At 50.5% G+C, this 20,510-nt stretch overlaps 2 protein-coding genes across 5 annotated transcripts in view; both read left to right on the plus strand.

Moving 5' to 3' along the window:
* Positions 1–5,287, plus strand: part of KIF1B (kinesin family member 1B) — a 121,698-nt gene extending 116,411 nt beyond the window's left edge. For all 4 annotated transcript variants that reach the window (XM_044445348.1, XM_044445350.1, XM_044445349.1 and 1 more), the window contains one exon: positions 32–5,287. In XM_044445348.1, the coding sequence (XP_044301283.1) occupies positions 32–74 (43 nt within the window). In that variant the 3' untranslated portion in view covers positions 75–5,287. The remainder of the gene's footprint in view (positions 1–31) is intronic.
* A 2,634-nt stretch (positions 5,288–7,921) lies between these two features.
* Positions 7,922–20,175, plus strand: PGD (phosphogluconate dehydrogenase). Its single transcript, XM_044445356.1, has 13 exons — positions 7,922–7,998; positions 10,396–10,471; positions 10,886–11,065; positions 12,234–12,299; positions 12,814–12,932; positions 14,480–14,549; positions 15,143–15,277; positions 15,521–15,710; positions 17,037–17,167; positions 17,705–17,838; positions 18,463–18,562; positions 18,967–19,089; positions 19,889–20,175. Exons 1-13 carry the CDS (start codon positions 7,991–7,993, stop codon positions 20,006–20,008), a joined length of 1,452 nt encoding a protein of 483 aa, XP_044301291.1. The 5' UTR covers positions 7,922–7,990; the 3' UTR covers positions 20,009–20,175.
* The last annotated feature ends 335 nt before the right edge of the window (positions 20,176–20,510 follow it).

The raw sequence follows: 20,510 nt of genomic DNA on the forward strand, positions 1-20,510 counted from the left end.
TGATCATCCTCTTTCTTTTTCTGTGCCACAGGTCCAAACTTGCCCGAAGACGCTCAGGGCAACTGAAGTACTGAAGTCTATGTGGGACACTCATCCAGTTCACCCTCTAACACGCCTTCAGATATAGATAAAGCGTTACCTCTCATTTCTCTGTGATTCTTGAATTTCTCTCTCTTGTATGCTTAACTTCCCTTCCCCCACATCCCTTGCCCCTTTCAGCACTTTCCCCGCTAATCTAACCCTTTTTGTTACTATTTTTCATTTTCACCTGTGCTGAAAATCCTATTAGTAGCATGAGGCCAAACGGAAAAATGGGTAGGGTGGGATTCCAGTTTATATGCACGACTTTTTAAAAAGGGCAACCATTTTCTCTGGGCGCTTGGCTCCTCATTCCAATTGACTTTGTCTGTACTGCTCTCTGTGATGTGTTTGTCTCTGTCTGGAATGCTTTTCCCCCCCTTCTGCTTTGATTTGGGTGATTTGGAAGTAGCTCCACTGCTGCTCTGAAAGTGAGGGTCCCTGCACTTGAGAGAAAACAGCTCTTTATGCACAGAGAGTTACACAGGTCTCATGAGTCTGCCTTTATGAAAGCAGCCTGTCTGTGAACTTAAGCCACCTCCCACCCACACATTGGTGTTATATTAATTTTCAGAATTCTAGGCCCGCACTCTGCCTGATGGTGCTGGAGGTGACTCATGATTGACAAATTTTCAGCTGTCTTCACTCCAGCTAATGCTAGGGAAGGTTTCCAGCACAGAATGGACTCTCCAGCCAGCTGTAGCAGTCACTCTCCGTCCTCATAGGTTGGCCAGGGACTGTGGAATGCAGGATTCCCTTCTGCACTGGGTACACCGAGGACGCCCATTGCAACAGGAACCATGGCAGGGAGAGCTCAGAATGCAGCTTAAGTTCTTTTTTGTCCTGGCATTAAGTGGAGCACTGATGAGAGGCGCAACAGGCGTCCGCGGCTCAGTGAAGCGCTGCTTCTGATGAGGCCCCCCCTCCAAGTTTTCCTCTCCCCAGATGCCTTGCAGAGATCTTGGACTGCCAGTGGCCGTGCTGGCTGGGCCTGGTGGTCCAGCACTCTGCAAGCCACCAAGAGGAGAGAGGCTGCTCTTTCAGGCTACATCTCTTCGGTAGACAGATGTGGTCCAGCCCGCGCCCTCTCCTTTGCCCTTTTTTCCAACTGTGCAGGCAGTGTTGGAAAACGGAGCGGTCCTTGCAGGAGGGGCGGTGACACTAGTCACGAAATGGGAGACTCATTGTTCGGTGCTTGTTCGGAGGGGTGTTTTTATTTACTTCTTGCTGTCAAAAATCATGCGCCATAGAACTCTGCCCCTTGGCAGGATTCAGCTAAACTCATGATGGGAAGCAAATTCCCTGTCCTCCCCCCTCCCTTTTCTTTGGCTTAATGTTGATGCACACCTTTCCTAATTCCTTTTTGAAAACCCCACTTAAAGCAAGATTTAATGCCAAACTAATTGGAGCTGAAAAGCCGTTTGCAGTCCCTGTGTGTTTTTTTGGGGTGGAGCTTTGGAGCAGAAGGAGCTACTGAGACTTTTCCCCACTTCCCACAGCATAAAACAACACGTACCGTACACTGGTGCAGCCCCAGATAGCTCTCCCTTCCTCCTCTTTTGCACACCTGAGCAGGAGAACAGATTTTCAACTTCAGAGCAAATGCCTCTTTCTGGAACCCTTGCAGTCCCTCTGTGCTCTGATTGGCAGCGTTTGTGGCAGTTGGGTAAAAAGATGGGCTTGGCTTATGCAGGCACGAAGCCACTATCCGCACTCCGAATGTCTTGCTGCTGCCTCTTGGCTTGACACGCCACCAGGCATGTTGCCCGTGGCATTCTTGGGCTCCCTATTTTATCGTCCCTGTTGTGTCATAGCCCGAGCTTGCAGAAGCACCACCTGCGACGATAAGGCTAGTGTTTGGGTTCTTCCTCTCCAGTGCAAGCTGAGGCCATGCATGAATGGAGGCTTACTCCATATAAAAATAATCCTGTGAAGATGGAAAACCAGAAAGTTTTCCTCCCTTCTTCTTGACTGGCTACTTCTATCTTGCAGGCCTCCACCTGCAGGCTGGCATCATTCAGGTTGCCCTGCTCTACTCAGCACTTTTAAGTGAGAATTAAGCCCTGGCTGAACCTTTTCTGACCCTCCCACTGAAGACTTAAGCTTTTCTTGTAAGGCAAATTCATGCTCTGGTCGACTTTTTCCCCTGAGGGACCACATTTGCCTTCCTTTTTCTTTCCTCGCCCCCTTCAAATCTACCTTTATTTCTGTGACTTGCTTTGATTAAGGGGTACCTTTGGTCATTCGGAGCAATTGCAGCCTTTGGGTTTATATATCCAGAGACGACCAAACGGATCGATCCATCTCTCCTGGTGCAGCTCAGCAAGTCCATCCAGTTCAGTTCACTCCAGTCCAGCTCAGGAAAGGGAGCGTTTGTTCGAACCAGTCATCCATGCCTTAGCTAGCCTCGTTGCCTCATGGATGCCCTCGAAGAACCTCTTGTCAACGAACAGAGCAAGCTCGCTGCCGCCCCTTTGGGGAACAGCATTCGGTTCTGCTGCGAAATGCCAGAGAGTTGGCAGTGATGCAGAGCTGGGGACACACGTCCGTCTTTCCCAGACGCATCTCTCTCTCTCAAGCACAGTCAGTGTTTTGCTTGTAACCATTCCTGGTGGGGGTCCCGAGGCATCATATGGGGCAGGGTTGTGTGTTCATTTGTTTTGTGTTGGTCATATTCTGCTTTAACCGTGTGTCAGTCTTGGGACGGTGATTAATGTCTCTTTGGTTATACAATGGACACACTATTCCTTGCCAACCTGCATGTACACGTGGCCGTTAATTCAACAGCTAAGCGGATTTTCCATAGGTTTTAATGATGGTCTTAAGAATTTGTGTGGAGCACTAAATCTCTGCAGCTGCTGATAACAAAGATTGGGGGGATCCTGTGTGGAACCTGAGAACCCTGGAAGAAGATTTCCTGGCAATATTACATGCACACCAATAACCTCTTATATGTTCATTTTTGTTTTGTTTTGTAGCTTGGAACAAAACTAGCCTGCCACGTCTTTGCTTTGGAGAGATCACCACTGTGGGGTGGACTTGAAATTCAGGAGTTATGTATAAGTATTAGGAGCATTCTGTAAGAGCAGGAACCAAAAGCACCATGGTGCACTCAGAGCTGGGAATTACCGCAGCTTCTTATGTCAAGGTTGTCTATATTAAGTCAGCTAGTGCCAGTTTATATGTGGCCTGCAGGCCAGCAAAAGGGCCAACCTCCATTTGAAGCCACTGTCCTCTGCTGTTTCCAGGGCTGGGCTTGACCTGCTGTGGTAATCAGTTAAAAGCAACTGAAAGTTGACTTTCTCTTTCCTGGTGAGAACTGACAGCGCTTCCTTGCCCGTTCTAAAAGGGGGTGGCCAAATACCAACCAGCTCCCCTAAAATGTTGTGCAAGAAGGAGCGAGAATCTGTACCCCCTTCTTCGGAAGGCAGAAACCCAACCCCAGAAGTGTGATGATCCAGCCACTTGTCGCTGTCCTGGAGTTAGCCAGCTCCTAGGAAATGCCCCTCTGCCTGCAGGCTCTGCAGCATCCGTGGGCCAGCCAACCCACGGAGCACGGCCTGTGACGTTGAGCAAAGCTTCATGGTGGGCATCGCACCTTCTGTGTGGGGCTTTCCGCTTTCTCAGTCAAAACACGGAGCTCCAGCTCTCCCACAACAATCCCGGAAGAGATTATTTATGTGGCAACCTCATTTCAGAATGATGAACACCATTTTTAATTGGGCCAAGCCTTTTGAGTGGTTTCTTTTTAAATAGATGCACCTTTCCTCTTTAAGCAATGCACTTTAATTCTTCTGGCCAGTGTCCCCCAGTTCAGGAAGTTACAAAGGGAAGGTTTGTGGTGAGTGCAAGGCTCCAGACCAATGGGAAGGTTTGCCCAAACACCCCTTTCTGGAAATTCCTGGTGATGTTTCAAAGCAAAGATGTTCTTCTGTGTTGTTTTATTATCTACTAATTTACAGGGAATATTTATTTTTTTAATGATGTAACATGTATTTATGCCTCTGTTGTTTAATTGCACACTAAGGCCAGATGACCATTGGGCCGTGCTGCCCTTTGGTACGTTCTGCAATTAATAAGGCTTATGCCGAGACATCAAACGGTACTACCCTCAGCATTAACGACTAGCTGGATTTTATCGTTCTGTGGGTTTGTTGTTTTATTTTTAACCTGCTGCTTTAAAAAAACAAGAAGAAAACTTGAGTCTGCTGCTCTGAGGTTTGTTGAATGTATCCAAGGCAGGAATTCACCTTGGGTTTGTACTACGCCACTACCCCACCCCACCGAGGCCACAGTCTGTCTTATCTGTGTATTTTTTTATGTCACAGGAATGTAACGACACATGTGCTTCCTTGTCTGAATAAAAACATTAGCCACTGGGGGATGGAAAATGGACACTTTTTTTTAGCATTATTTGGTTCAGGAGGCCACTTATGAATTTGACATGCAGAAACTCTACAAGGTCCAGTAAATGTTGTTGTTATTGTGATGATACTGCATACTTGAAGAGGCCCGGTAATTAATTGTGCTGGCATTCATTTCAGAGCCACACCCAGCAAGAGAATTTGTTCCTGTCTTGGGTTCACAGAAAAAGCTGCTTTGCCTTCAGGTGTTGCTCATGTGATGGCCCTCATCTGGAGGGGTGCTGAGCGATCTGATGAAGCCAGAGGGAATCCACGTGCTCATCACATCCAGAACTATTCTGGTAGTCTTTTTTGTTTGTTTGCTTGTTTATTGATGATGCAAACTCCCACGTGCTGTGTATATTATATATATATATAAAACAGGTTTTCTTTTCCTTTGCCACACAGCTTGATATCTGTCCCCCCCCCCCCCGCCCGATCCCCACATACACACACACAGCACGACACAGGTGGCCTTCTGGAACCAATCTCTCCCACCCCCATCAATTCTGATCTCATCCTGGTGAAAGGGTACATTCACATCACTGTACATTATTACAGATGGACATCCGTCTTCCCTCCCCTCCCTGTTTTATTTTGTAAATATATCTGATGTTTGGAGCTTGGGTATACAAAATGTAAATATAGTTCATGTATTTGTACTAATTCTGATCCATTTTGCTGTATAGCCTTTAGGTGTGCAATGCAGATAATATCTAACTCCGTGTATGGTAACCTTGCACCACTGAATGATTAGTGAAAGAGGTGGAAAACAATAAAGATAAAAACAGTACGTTACCAAGGTACCCTGTTCTGTGCGTGCGCATGTGTTTTCTCCATTCTTGCATTGCGTTTTTGTCACACTGATTTATCTATTGGTACTTTATTGCCAAGCCTCTTAAGGCATTTAAAGTAACCGTGTACAATCCTGAGACAGGATATAAAATAAAAAGGAAGTGGGGAGGAATGAGAGAGACATTTCATCCTGTTGCATCATGAGTGGAAACATCCTGGGGGAAGGAGCCAGAAGATAGCAGACCCTTCAGTAATTTCTGAGGCACATTCTCATGTTTGAATGGTCTTCTGCACAAGAAACGCAAAAAGAGCGCTGCTGGCTCAGAATGGAAGCCCATGAAGGCTGGCCTCTTCTTTTGGAGTCCAGATGGAAGTCTCTGGGGAAGCCACAAGCAGCTTGCGAAGGCCACCTAATCCATTCTTCCCCAGGTGCTGAAACATCACATTCACTGGCATTCCAGGGCTGCAGCCCCGTGTCTGCTGAGGAATTAAGCCCACTGAATTTGGTGGGACCTCAGCACACCTGTGGGATGGCAGCATGGCATCTACTGAACTGAACACAGGCTGATCGTATGCATAGCCACACGCCATGTCGTCAATGGCTTGTACGCGTGAATCCAGCAGCCGTGGTGAAACGTGGTCTCGCTGGCTATCCGTCTGCGGGAAGGGTTCTGCGCTTACTGCTGTGGCCACAGAACGATGTGTTTTGTGGTTCCCCCATTTGCGCCAGCGAGTGCGGTGGCAGATGCAGCAGCGACTGCTTTAGTCCTCCTTTTCCATCCTTCTAGCAACTGCTGAGAGTGCTCTGCCGAGCGAGCAGGTTGCTGGGTTGGCCACCTCCACGCCTCCCCTCTTCCCTGGCGGCCTAATATGCCGCTGCCATGAGGATGCGCTGGAGCGGGGCAGCACAGCGAGGCGGCGGGGTGGCATCAGGCAGCGCCCCCAGCGGCAGTGGCTGGGAGGGCAGCCACGTGTGGCATTCCTACCCGGTGGCTGCCCTGTGCTGGAGGGGATTCTGGGAAGCGCACAGGAATCCGCCCTGGGAGCCTGGGCCTCCCCCTCTGCCCCCCACAATGGGACGCCCCACAAGCCCTGCCGCCCCCCCCCCCAGCAGGGGCCCTTCGTCTGGCCGGCGGCGCGCGCTCCCTGCGCGGGGAAGCACCGCCCACAGGCCTCCCGGGAGGCGGGAGCGGCGCCTGGCCGAGAACACGCCCACGGGAGCGTGCGGGCCAATCAGGGAGAGGCAGGCGGGGCGGGCCGGAGCGGTGCTCGCTGGGATTGAGTCCCAGGCGCTGATGGGATACGTGCTTCCGTTGGGAGGGGAAATGGACGCCGAGGAAACGGCGCCTGAGGTGAGGCGGCCTGCCGACGTTATGCGCGAATTCAGCCGGCGTGTTCTTTATGGCTTCTTACTTGAGTTCACACTCCAGGCCATCCAAGTGGGTCCCAAAGCAGCTAACGTGCGAAGGAACAGAGAGACAAAGCCATGCAGTTCTGGTCAATACCAACTGCCGAGATCGCCACCGGTGGAGTTACTCAAAACGGCCCGCCTCCCACAGCAGACACCCCCGTCCAAAATTAGGCAGCTGGAACAAAGTTCAGGGAATACAGTCAGGAAAGGAGTGACCTGTGAAATGACTGAGCTGTGAGTTGGTACTGAAAACACATTCCTCGACTACACATATGCTCAGAGGTACCCTTTCCTTAATTCTGTGGCTACACACCTATCCACGCTCTCTCACTATATTCCTGGCTCTGGGTGGTGGAGCGTCCGCTTCTACCTCAAAGGAATTAGATTCGGCCAAGCTAAAAACTAAATCCCTAGAATGAAATTGTCAGCACCCTAATCAATGCAGCATCTCAAGTTGCACGAGTAAGGTGAAGCCCGGCCCATCTAAAGCTCAGGCCTTTATCGGTGGTGGGCCTTGAAATTGTCTTTAAATCACCTTTTATAAAGAATTACAAACCTCTCAGTTCGCTTCAACAAAGATTAAACCTTTCCTGGATCACGGTCCTGAAGGCTGAGGAGTACAAGCTATCCATTTACACAGAAGTCTTCAACCACAGAGGAGTCCCAGAGGAAGTTCGGGAAGGTTTGGCTTTGTCACCACTCACCTAGTGAGGTTTAAGTTAGTCGTCGGCAAGGTAGGTCTCATTTCAGTGAGGCTACTTTCCGCAGGACTAACCTTGTATCAAAGAGAACCTATCCTGGGCTCAGGGCCACAGCACTTCAAAAAAGGGACAGATGTGCAAATGCTACTTTACAGATGTTCTTCAGTCTTTGAAGGGTCCCGACTCTCGAAGACACCCCAGTGCGTTGAAAGGGAGGTATGGCCGGGAGGGGGGCGGCGTCGCATTTCAGACTGCTGGGGGAGAAAGGCTCAAGATGGGGGCAGCGATTACGGCCAAGAGCCCCCGGGTGCAGGATGCAGGACTGCGACCGCGATCGCCCGGGGCCTCTGTTTCAGGTGGCGGGGCAGAACCTCCCTCTTGCTCACGCCTCTTTGTCCCCAGGGCTGCAGGCGATGGAGGGAGCGGGTGCCGCGCCTTTAAGGGCCGATCGGCTGATCCGCGGCTGGGCCCGCCCCGCGGCTGGGCCTGCCCGGCTCGGCCCGGCCCGAGGGAGGGGCCTCGGCTTTGGCTCGGCTCGGCTCGCACCGCACCAGAGTTCCGACCACCTGCCCAGCAACTAGCAGCCTCGCCAAGCCGCCGCCATGGCCGAGTGAGTAGAGCGCATCTGGCGCACCTTGGGGGTGTCGGGGAGCTCGGGAACGCGCGGCCCGATCGCTAAGGCGGGCTTCCGCGGGGGTGGGGTGGGGTGGGGGGGTGGCCTACTTGGCCCCTTCCAGCCCTACTGTTCTGTGGACCTGTGAATGCATCCTGTCCCCGGGGCTGGGGCTGGGGGTGGGCGGGCTTAGCCCCCTCCCCCAGTAAGCGCGCTCCGGATCGCAGCCCTCCCATGCGCTTCCCTGTGAATTGCTTGCCTTGGTTTCGCGGGGTCCCCCCGCCTTGTCCGGCCTTGTCCGTAAACGTATAATGAGGTGCAGGGATTAGAAGGGCCGGGCTGGGACGCGCGAGATCCGGGTTGCAGTTCGCACTCGGCCGGGAAGCTCACTGGGTGATTTTGGGCCACTCACACAGCCTCGGCCCAGGCCCACCTCACAGGGTTGTTGTGCGAATGGAAAGCAGGAGGATGTGGGCTGCTTTGAGTTCCTTGAAAGGAAAAAAAAGGCGGGATATAAATATAGGTAATATATTAATAATGAAAAGATCCTGATCATGTCTTCTATAAGTTATTCTATTATGGGGGAATTCCTCCCTTATGAGATTGGTGGAAATGAGAAATATAGGGTGCTGGTTTTGTATTTCTCCATACTTTGGTGTTGCTTTCAGTAGGTTAATAAAACGCTCTGTTTTTCACACACATATAACACCCCCCCCCCCACCATCTTCAGGACAAGCCCCATAAAACACAGTGTGACTTACTTCTGAGTAAACCTGCACAGGCATGTGGTGCTAAGAGTAACTGACCTTTAGATTAAAATCTTATTTCCAGTAAACTTTCCACACAGAATTAATGCCATAATAATGATTGATATTTTCAGGAATTTCAGAATGATTGATATTTTCAGGAATTTCATCGCTTTCTCTGTTATAGGATACTTTTAATACTTAAGTGTTATCTGTTTGTATAGTTTTAATTGTATTTTCAAGCACATTCCTATATGAATCAAGCAATAAAAATGTCCTATAACTAAAAAAAGTAACAGATTTATCTTGCCATCAGATACAAGTGAAATGCAGTCCACAAAAGCTAATTTGTTTTCAAGTCTTTCAGCTGCTGCTTACAAGGTTCTTTGCTGCATATGTACATAGGAAAGGAAGAAAGAAAGAAAAAAAAAAGAGGCATTGCCTAAAAAGGAGGACTGGTGGGGACAAGGGTGGCCACACCTGGTGATCCATTGTTGGAGGGCTTGGCTGGATGAGGTTGTGCAATTCGGTGTGATGCCTGCACCTGCATGGGAGGGCTGGACAGGTTGGGCTGAGCTCCGAGTTTAATCGCTTGTCTCCCTTGCAGCGTTGCCTGTTTGGGTGGCCAGCATTTGGCCTTTCCTTTCTTGGTTATTTGTTCTCTCCCCCATCCTTCCTTATTCTGGGTGCAGCTGCTCCGAGTTTGAGCAACTCTCCCTAGTTGAGACACAGTGGAGGAAACAGGAAGGACTTCTGCTTGCAGTTTCCTCTTTGCAGTGTCGGTTGCTCAACCTCTAAAGTGGGCACAAGTATTGTCGTGGCCGCTTTTTGGGCATAGACTGGAGGCCCTGTGGGTGCATGTGCAGGGTTTTCTGTCCTCTTATTTGTAAAGGAACCTCATGCATTCATTCCTTAGGGTGCCCTTGCCTGGGTGACTGGGTTAACGAGACAGATGCAAGCTGGATTAGGCAATCCTGCTTTCTTCCTGATTATCCTCTCCAGTAAGACACCCACAAGCTGGCAAAAGAACCGGTTGCAACCACCCAACCCTGTTCTGACCTCTAATGTCCTGAAGGCTTTGTGGAAGGCGCTCTTGCTGGCTGAGTCCTAACACTCACCATTTCCCCATGGTCCTTAAGCAAGACTCGCTCCATTCATTCTATCTTTCTCAGGCCAGTTCAGCCTGTCCTCTTGTATGGTGCATGCACAAGCAATTGTGTCTGGGGGAGCAGAACTGAAGGAAAGCCTGCCCGCTCCCTGGGTTTTGCCCTTCCCAGCATCAGCAGACGTATTGCAGCTTTCCTTGACCTGGTGCCCTCCAGGGGTGAGGAGAAGATTCTGGGTTAACCCAGGGTTATGGGAGACGTCTTTAAAGATAACTGGCAGATGCCACTTTAAGAAAGGCTGGACTGGTGCAAGTTGTCCTCCCAGGAAGGGAGGGTTCTGCTGGATTTGGAAATGGGTGAAAGGGAATCTTCTGCTGGGTCAGAGAGGAGTATTTGGTTGGGATATCCCCCCCGGAGCTGGCTCCCTTGCGCAAGACAGTTATGCCATCTAATATTTGCCTCCACGAGTACAACCAATCCCAAGAGTGCTTGGGATCCTTTTCGGCCGAAGTAGCTTGTACATGTCTTTCCTGTGCTTTCAGAGCAGACATTGCCTTGATCGGATTGGCTGTCATGGGCCAGAACCTCATTTTAAACATGAATGACCATGGCTTTGTGGTGAGTAAAACTGCTGATATGGACCATGCTTTTTTTTGTTTGGTTTTTGGCTTTTAACTGCTAAATGTGTGTTTAGCCTGGGTGCTGAGGAAGGTGCTTCACAAGATGCAAGAGCCTCGCATCTGACGTCATTCCGCAATGGAAGTCGTAAGGCAGGGGTGTTGAAACTCAGGGCGAAATCCAGTCTACCTTGGAGTCTCAGAAAGTTTTTCTTTTTAATAAACTGCAGTGTGCTCCAAATGGAAAATGAAGCACGTAAGAAGGAACACTTGGAGGGTTGTCATTTTGGGGGAATTGGGCATCAGTTCCCTGCCCCAGAAAATGGAAGGACGGGCCTGAGGACCGTGTTTCGGGAATTGCACGGCCTCTTTCGGCAGTCCCCCCGTAGGATCTCTGTCTCCTTTTCTCGTCCAGGTGTGTGCATTTAACCGAACAGTCTCTAAAGTGGATGACTTCCTGGCCAATGAAGCCAAAGGGACGAAAGTCATTGGGGCTCACTCCCTGGAAGAAATGGTGTCGAAGCTGAAAAAACCCCGGCGGATCATTCTTTTGGTGAAGGCTGGGAGCGCCGTGGACGACTTCATCAACAAACTGGTGAGCAGGCCCCTCCGGCGGCCTGCGCTGTGCTTTTGCAAGTGGCGGCCATGCAAACCCATTTCTGCTTGCAAAGTGCACGGGCAGCGCTTTGCTTTTGGCTGCGGCCACTGAATGACTGTGTTTTCTGCTGGCGTGCACCCTACCTGACTTCTCGGGCTATGCTCCCTGCGACCTCTAAATTTTTTTTCTTCATGTTTTGCTCTGCCCTCAAGCAGAGGTGTGGGAGGTCTGTGGGCCCAAATCCATTATGGAGAAGTCCTCGGGCGCCTTGTTCCTGTGGATGGGGCCAAACTGTCGAAAACACCAACCTGTTTGAGCTTGAGGCTCTTCCCTCCCATAAAGGAGGCTTTGGAGAGATGTTTCAAGCAGCTGGAAAACATGTGCACCAGAAATATGAAATGGTCAGAGGAAAGGGGGTAAGGGACGCCAGGCCAGTCTGAGGTTTTGCATCTAGAACCTAAAAGCCCACACGCGGGCTTTTAAGGCAAGATGTGAAGCCCCCATCTTGAACTTTCCTCATGGCTGTTAGGCATAAAGGGAGAACCTCTGTGTCCTGGGGCAGTGTATCACAGTATACCAGCTGCTGAGAAGCTCCAAGGGAGGGCTTCTGTCGTACTCGCACTCCTGTTGTAAGCTGGGTGCAGAAAGATCCTGTGCTCAGGCCCACGGGACCAAAAAATTGCACATATTTGTAGATGCTAATTAACATATTCTGACGTCTCTCTTTGTCAAGGATGCCATTTTCTAAGGATGCCGCTCTTTCTAAAAGGGCTGCCTGGACAAGGCAGAGGGAGGGCATTTGAATTCAGGGGAAAAGAAACCTTGGGCAAAACGAGTCAAGGGCAGGGCAGCCGGAGGTGAAGCACCGTTGGTCAACATCTGGCTAATCCAGGGCAGGCAGGTGCAGCAGGAATCATCAGGGCTCCCAGAGCTTTATTTCAGCGAGTGTCCTTGGCAGCAGGTGGAGGGGCACATGGCCTTCCGGAAAGTTGGGGCTCCAAAGGAGGGCCTCGGGGGGCCCAGCCCTAGTGGGTCTTTTCCTCACAGCGCCTCTGTCGGAGGGCTTCCTGGGTGCCCTTTGCCGGCCACTGTGGCTGGACTGGATGGGCTGCAGTTCTGGTCTGGCGGGGTTGCTCTTGCGTGACTGTACCTTTCCCACTTTCAGGTCCCCCTGCTGAGTGCTGGAGATATTATAATCGATGGAGGGAATTCCGAGTACAGAGACAGCACGGTACGTGTGGCATTTTTTGGTATCCCAGTTCTCTTCCAAGCCGAGGTGTCTAGAGCAGGGTTTGTGGAGACAGCTTCCTTCTCACAGACTGATCTCCAAGGTAGGCCAGGCTACTTTGAACAATCCTCATTTGTCCAGTGGAGGCACTTGGGGAGTCTTACAGCTGGACAGGGATTTGTAACCAGCTCTCTGTTCAAAAAGCCGGGCACTGCCTGCTAAGCCACACGCAGGAGGTTCAGTACTGAGTGCAGAATTTTACTTCCTTGGAATTTTGGTTTCTTTTGTTAAAAGAAATCTAAGTTTCTAGTCCTTAAGATGGCAAAGATGATTGGCTCACAAGCAGATAGAGAATGCCAACTAGGATTTTAGACTGAGCAAGATGTCTCCTTCTGCAATTGGGTTAAGGTTTAAATTTCTTTTTTGCATGAGACCCTTGGCCCCCAAATGAGTAACATAAAAAAAAGCACACCACCAAAAAATCCTCTGTTTTCACTCTCTATCCTTCCTCCCCCAGAGACGCTGCAAGGAGCTCAAGCAGAAGGGCATTCTGTTTGTGGGAAGTGGAGTTAGTGGTGGTGAAGAAGGGGCCAGGTATGGCCCCTCGCTCATGCCAGGGGGAGCCAAGGAAGCATGGTGAGTGTCCATTTTCTGGCCTGGCATCCTTGAGATAAGGGGAACTTCAGTGACACATGCATCGGTTACTTCCCGGTTGGATTTCTGTAACGCGCTCTATGTGGGGCTGCCCCTGAAGACGGTCCGGATACTTCAGGTGGTGCAAAACAAAGCAGCCAGGTTGCTGACGGAGACTGGGCGTTACTCTCATACAACCCCACTCCTCTTCCAGCTTCACTGCCTCCCCATCGAAGTCCGGGCTCAATTCAAGGTGCTGGTTATCACCTACAAAGCCCTTAACGGCTTGGGACCTGGATACCTAAAGGAACGCCTTCTTCCGTATTTGCCCTCCCACCCCCTGAGATCGGCAGCAGAGGCCCTCCTCCGGGAACCCTCCATGAAAGATATTAGTATGCAAAGTACCCGGAGGAGGGCCTTCTCTGCGGTGGCACCCCGCCTATGGAATGTGCTCCCCAGAGAGGTCCGCCTGGCGCCGCCATTATTTGTTTTTTGGTGCCAGGTTAAGACCTTTTTATTCCAGTAGTATTTTAATAAGTTTTAATATTGGCTTTTCTATGTTTTTAGCTGCAGCCAGTGTGGGTTGGGAATTTTATTTATGTTATTTATGTTATATTTTACATTGTAAGCTGTCCTGAGGTTTTTTTTGCGAATAGAATGGCATATAAATATTTTAAATAAATAAAATGCATGGCATGATGTTTCTGCATGCAAAATCTGTGCTAGAGGAAGGTGTCCTCGTGCCCTGCAGAGATTTGGGGCCCCAGCTGCCGCCATCTTTTCACTCTCTTTTAAGGCCTGTCTTCTGATCTATAAATACTGTTTTTGGTTGGTACTTCCTTTCTGTTCTGCTCCGCAGCCAAAGCTCAGAAAGAACTAAAATTAAATCCCCTGTTTACTTTGAGAATAAGCCCCCTTGCAACCTGGTCAGGTTCTAACTTCCAATTCAAGTGTGTAAACAGGCTTAGAGTTGCATCGATGCCCATCTGTCAGCATGGAACTACCATCTTCTCTGCCGTGTAAATGAACTTCTATGCTGTTCATTGCAGCTGGTCTACTCTGAGCAGGGCTCACGTTGGCTCCAGCCTGTCTTGGCCCACTTTTTATGGAGAATCCAGCCTGTTGCATCCCTGTGCTCTGTTTCCCTGCAGCCAGAGCTGTGGGGAGTCAGCTGCCTGCCAGGGGCCTGGCAGTGCGTCATGGCAGATGAATAAGCGGAAGGCGCAAGCTCCCTTCTGCTGGCTGCCTCCCCTTCCTCACCGACCGCCCCTTTGGTGCTTTTCCTGGTTCTGTGCAAGCCCTCCCTCGCCTCACTTCGGAAGGAAGGCACGGATGCCTTTTCTAAGGCTGGCCATATGTTGAAATACACTAGCATTTAGGCCCCGCCTCCCCCTGGAATGCAGCCCCAAGAGCTTCTTTGTAATTCAGTGTGGGCCTTGAAAGAGCTTTGCTGCCCCCGCCCTGCTGTAGCTCATCCTGGCCTTACCCTGAACTCCTCTTCAGTGGCTTCTCCTGACTTGATTTTGCCAATATTATGATCTCTTTTGCAGGCCCCACATCAAGCCAATATTTCAAAGCATTGCTGCTAAAGTAGGGACTGGAGAACCCTGCTGCGACTGGGTGAGTCATGGCCCTGTGTTGGGTGACACTCTGTGCATGCTTGGGGTGCTGTTGCCTCTGAAGGATGGAGAGCAGAATGTGTATCTTTGTGCATCCTCGGGCTTAGTCCTGGCCTTTGTAACACTGGCTTTGATCTGGGTTAAGCCTAAGCCAGTGTCATTGCACCTCAGGCATATGGGGCAAATCCAGCTCTCTGGGGGAGGGGGGTTGTATCCAGCCACCCACACTTCCTCGTGGTGGCAGCCCTCTTTTGGGGATGGGCGGCGGCACCACAGACACCTCCAAAAGAGCACAGCATAAAAGCTGCAGTGGCTGAGGGGCCCTGATATAGGGGTCTCCAGCTGTCCCTGAGTGCTGTGGGTGCTCTCACGAAATGGCTGCCATCAGGTGGGAGGTTTGCCCATTCGTGAGGTGGCTGAGGGGGTGGGCACGGCCCTTTCCCAGCAGCCGACAATGTGCTGAGACACGGAGAGAGACAACTTGCAGTGGCGGGTGGAGAGCCAAGCTTTTGCGGAAGGGGGGGGGGCCGCCCCTTGGTGTCGGCACTACCCTGTGAGTGGTTCTTCTTCCTCTCGGGGGTGGGTGTCTGGCAGGTGGGCGATGAGGGGTCCGGACACTTTGTGAAGATGGTGCACAACGGGATCGAGTACGGAGACATGCAGCTGATCTGCGAGGCCTACCACCTCATGAAAGACGTCTTGGGCATGGGCCACGATGAGATGGCCAAGGTGAGTCGAGTCCTGTGTCTGGCGGTCTCGCTACTGTCACGCACATTTCCTCGGATGGCAGATTTATGTCAGCCCAAAGGTCATTAAAGTGCATACTTTGCTATGAATGCTCCCAAAAAACTTGGCTGCCACGTGCCACTTTTGGCAGAGGCGTTTTACGGCAAGGATCCGGGGCAGCTGTGTAGAACTTGCTGCTCTCCAGGCAGCCTGGACGGTTGTTTCTACCCTCCTCCCCCTCCCCAGGTCTTCGAGGACTGGAATAAGACAGAACTGGACTCCTTCCTGATTGAAATCACGGCCAACATCTTGAAATACCACGATGCAGATGGCAAGCACCTGCTCCCCAAAATCAGGGACAGTGCTGGGCAGAAGGGAACGGGAAAGTGGACGGCTATCTCCGCTCTGGAGTACGGGATCCCCGTCACTCTCATAGGTGAGTCTCGCCATCACCCGCTAAAGCGAGCAACAGCGATGTGAGATTTTGGGGGAGAGTGGATGCGGAATGGGAAACAGGTTAAAAGGGACATGCTTCCTCCTCAAGGCTTCTTTCCTTTGTGAAATACAGGGAAAACGCAGCTTTTCACCCCAGATTATTCTGGGTTTCCTCCTGGCTGTCCTTTCTCTATTCCCAAGTAAGACCTTTTGACTTGGGGATCCTTTGTGTAGAAACCAGTAGCTGGGGAACACGGGCGGAAGGGGATCGTTGCACTGCCCTCCTATTTGTGGGTTTCACCGTGGGGCAGCTGGTTCGCTGCCAGGTGAACAGAAGGCCGGCACAGATGGACTGTGGCCCCGACGTGGCAGGGCTCTTCTCGCCTTTGTAGGCTCGGCCGCTGTGCCCGTTTCAGCGTGCTGGACGCCTTCTCTGGCGGAGCGGCTTTTTTCTCTCCAGGCGAGGTTCTGGCCTGGCTCGCAGGGGGATGACTCCTCTCCTCAGGGCCGGTGCCGCCCATTCGCCGAGCTGGGGTTTTCCCCACCCCTTCCTTGCATCACCAGCATGACTTGCAATTTCCTGCCCTGGAGATGCAGAGTCATTCTCCCTCCGACTCCCGGAACAAGGAAGGCTCTTGGAGGAACTTGGAGGTTTTTTTCTCCATGTCCCTGTCTGCCCCTTTTTTGTTCTGTTTGCTTCTTTTGCCACTGCTGACTTCCAGTGCTGCCCTGAGCACACCTACTCGGGTGTAAGTCCTACTCTGTTCAGTGGGACTTATTCCCAGGTAAGCACGCACTGCTTCCCAGCATGAATTATGAACAGTCCGTTGATGTTTAGCAGGGTGGGGCTTTAGCATGGTGGTGGAGCACGAGCTTTGTATGTAGCACATCCCAGGTTTGATCCCCACCGAACCCGGGGCCAAACTCTGGCTCTGAGCGCAAGGCGCAGGATTGTGCCGTCCGGTTGCAAATGGTTGCCGCAGAATAAACGCCATTGAATAGAGCAGGATTTACACCTGAGTAAATGGCATGGGAAGATCCTCAAACTTGTACCCTTATCCCCCCCCACAAAAAAAAATCTCATTTCCACAGTGATCTCTTGCGTTTCGAGAGCAGTATAATCAGTTGTGCCCTTCTGTTTTCCTGCTTCTCCAGGCATGAAATTTAATTCTGTGGCTGTAATTAGAGTTAATTTCAGAATAGTGATCTCAGTTGATTGTATTTGCCGGTCTTCTGGTAATCCGGGTTCCCTTTGCGCATGCAGCAGAGTGTCCACTGTTGCTCCGACTCGGCGGTCAGTGATGCTCGGTTCCTCTTTTATTCAAAGGAGAGGCTGTCTTTGCCCGCTGCCTGTCGTCCCTCAAGGATGAACGGGTGCAAGCCAGCAAGCTGCTCAGCGGACCCAAAGCGGCCCCGTTCTGTGGGGATAAAGCTAAGTTTCTGGAGGACATTCGCAAGGTGGGTTGGGCAGGTCCCGTTTGTGTGTTTGTGGAGAATTGTGTTTTAGTTTTCTTCAGAGTGGTACCCACAAGGGCACTTCGAGCTGTCAGATGCTGAAGTTGGCCTTTTGGGTCAAAGGGTGTACAGCACTGGCACTGGAGTCCAGGGCTTCCTTGGCCAAGGAGGCAAACTCCACATTAAACATCATTGAGAAAAGAATTCATAATAAATCTGTCAAGATTGTATTCCCCTATACAAATCTTTGGTGCAACCTCATTTAAAGTATTGTGTTGGTTCATGGTGTCTTTGAATCCATAATTTGCTTCATTTCTGAAGCCTAACCATTGAAAGAAATTGTATATTGAAACTATTGTTAAATGTGCATTCCAGTTTTTTGCATCTACCTCCTGGTGTCCCCCCCCCCCCCCCCCCCCACACACAAAAGGAGTCAAAAAAGCTTCTCTTTAGTGAGTCTCCGTATAAAACTGCCCCAAGGTGAAATTCATGCGCATTACAGCAGCTTTTCCTAGTGTTGCTTCTTGGCTTCTTCTCCAGGCCCTGTATGCATCCAAGATCATTTCCTACACGCAAGGCTTCATGTTGCTGAGGCAGGCAGCCAAAGAGTTTGGCTGGACGCTGAATTACGGCGCCATTGCCCTCATGTGGCGGGGAGGCTGCATCATCCGAAGGTGAGCAAGAAGGAAGCATCTGAGTGGATCAGGGACTGCTGGTGTGGGGAAGACGCTCTTCTCCACTTGAAGCTTGGTCCATCTCTCCCCGAACCCCTCGGATATTTCTGCAGATGTGCAGAGAAAAACATTTTTTTTTTTTAGGAAGCAGGAAAGCCGGCGTGGGGAGGGGGGAGGAAAGCTATATACAACAACACTGCATGATTCTGTATGAAATCATTACATTTTTATGTCAGGTCTCTTAGCCAAAGGCTTTTGGGGTGGCTTACATAAAAGAGTAACACAACAATAAAGCAGTACAATTTAGTGATAAAATAATGAACAATTACAGAATAAAAGTTAAAATTGATCAATACAATTAGACAATCAAATTAAAATCAACAACCCTGTGAGGTAGGTTGGGCTGAGCATCTGTGCCTGGCCAAAGTCACCCAGTTGGCTCCATGGCTGAGCGGGGACTTGAACCCGGATCACCTGAGTCCCAGTCCCACGCTCTTAACCACTACGCCACACTGGCACTCGATAGTAGCTGATAGTAGCTAAGTCCACAGGACTTCAGGATTCTGGGCCACCTCCCCCATGTGCTTGACTTATCATAGCCACTTTCGCCTGTCTCTTGGATAGCGTGTTCTTGGGGAAGATCAAAGAAGCGTTCGACCGGAACCCCAACCTCCAGAACCTCTTGCTGGACAACTTCTTTAAGACGGCCATGGAGGACAGTCAGGTGCGTCACCAGGGGAGACAATGCGAAGGGGGTCGTGCCTGCTGCCCGTCTTGGGTTTTGAAACACTGTTGTTTATGTAGCCAAATGACCCTCAGCCATTACACAAGGAAAGGTGTCAGTGGGTTTAGGAGAACCAGAAAGGTTTGTGGAAATTTAAAACATACCTTATGTGTTTCCCGTACCTGCAAACAGTCTCTGAGTCAGTCCTTGCCGTCTCTAACTTACCATGCTGGTGGGTGATAGGAAGGACCCTGGAGAATATTGCCGGAGTAGACAAAACTGAGCCAGTAGGGACGGGATGGTCAGAACTGGCACAAGGACGCTCCTTCCGTGCCTCGAGTCAAGGAAGGAGTAGGGGGCGGGGTGCTACACGGGTAACCAGCCCTCCTCCCTCTCTCCACAAGGACTCGTGGCGACGTGCTGTCAGCACGGGCATCCAGGAGGGCATCCCCATGCCGTGCTTCACCACTGCTCTCTCTTTCTACGACGGCTACCGACACGGAGTTCTGCCAGCAAACCTGATTCAGGTACACAAGTTTGGCAGCGGCTTAGGAATGCAGGCAGAGCTGAAACTTGCCTTTCCTTTCTTGTTTGTTTCCGTTCTCCTCTTCTGTCCCCAGTCCAATAGGTGGTCTTGCTTTTCTCTCTCCCACACGTCCTCTGCGTGTCACAGCTATCTATAGGTTGTCTGAAACGCGGGGAGTCACGAACTGTTAGTTGGGTTTGCCTGCTCGCTCACTTCTGCTTTGTTTGGTCAAAACCCTGCTGCTTCCTTGACAACCCAGACTGCCGAGTTCAGACTTCCCGTGGTTCTTTTGCAAAGCGGAAGTGGGCAGTGGCTTGCTCACCCCTCCTTCATCACTATTATTACTATTGTTTTGTTGTTATTACTAGATTATATTATATTCACCTTTAAACAACATATAGGTAGTTGTGATCTGTGAACTGGGCCAGTCTTTCTCCTCCTAAATCCCTTTTCAAAACAGGAAAACCTGGTGGCTGTTTTGCTTCATCCTCATTGCAAATATTGCCCAGGTTTTTCAGTCCGCATCACTGCTTTTGTATGTAACCCTCCCTCCCTGTCTTAAGCTGAGCTACAAATGAATATTAGCTGTTTATGGTACAATAGTATGCAGGTTTTGGCAGAAAAACATCCTGTAACTCCAGTGTGGCTGGCTGGGAAATGCTGTGAATCTAGGGTGTTTTTCTTCCATCTAAACCTGGAGGGGATCGCAGCCTTGCTTGCCGAGAAAGGAATGTTCCTGATGGCATCTTGAGACTTCTTTTGTTGGCAATCTTGATTATTAATACTGCAATTTCTCATAGGCTCAGCGGGATTATTTTGGTGCGCACACTTACGAACTCTTGTCAAAACCGGGCGAATTCATCCACACGAACTGGACTGGACATGGGGGGGCCGTTTCCTCTTCAGCATATAATGTCTAGTGGACATCGAAGCGAGCAATACTGTAGAAGTTGGACATTCCATTTTTGACGGTTCTCCGTTTCGCTATTTTTGTAGATGTCAACGTCTGGGCTTGTTTTTGTTTTGGTAACAACTGTTATCATGTCTTGCAAGAGAGCCAAAATAAAAATTTAAAAGCGAAGCAAAACCCTCTTTTCAAAATGTTATCCTTTCACTGCAACAGCCGGAGGGCATCACTGTTACCTCTAGAGTCCCCCTGGCGGCTAAATGCCATCTAGGTCATTGTAGGATAGGCCAGAGCTGCAGTCCTTGCATTCCTGGGCTGGAGCGGGGATTCTGGCTGCGAGACACCCTGCTGCTATTTTGGATTCCAGCACTCAGTAGCCTCATATCCACTGGTGAGAGTTTTGGGAGTTGTTGCCGAGATCATCTGGAAGTCATCCGGTGTGGGAAAGCTGGGTTAGAGAATCTTCCGTGGCTGATGGGGACCAAGAGAGCCACATCTGCACTCTAGTGTGGAAA

This window comes from Varanus komodoensis, unplaced genomic scaffold (genome assembly GCF_004798865.1).
Source record: "Varanus komodoensis strain SLA01 unplaced genomic scaffold, ASM479886v1 scaffold48, whole genome shotgun sequence".
NCBI classification, from domain to species: Eukaryota; Metazoa; Chordata; class Lepidosauria; order Squamata; family Varanidae; genus Varanus; species Varanus komodoensis.

Bases quoted from the DNA above. Each gene is read 5' to 3' on its own strand.
- PGD (XM_044445356.1), top strand. The intron at 12,300-12,813 runs GTACGTGTGGCA...TTCCTCCCCCAG, and splicing joins CCGAGTACAGAGACAGCACG to AGACGCTGCAAGGAGCTCAA. The intron at 15,711-17,036 runs GTGAGTCTCGCC...TTTTATTCAAAG, and splicing joins GATCCCCGTCACTCTCATAG to GAGAGGCTGTCTTTGCCCGC.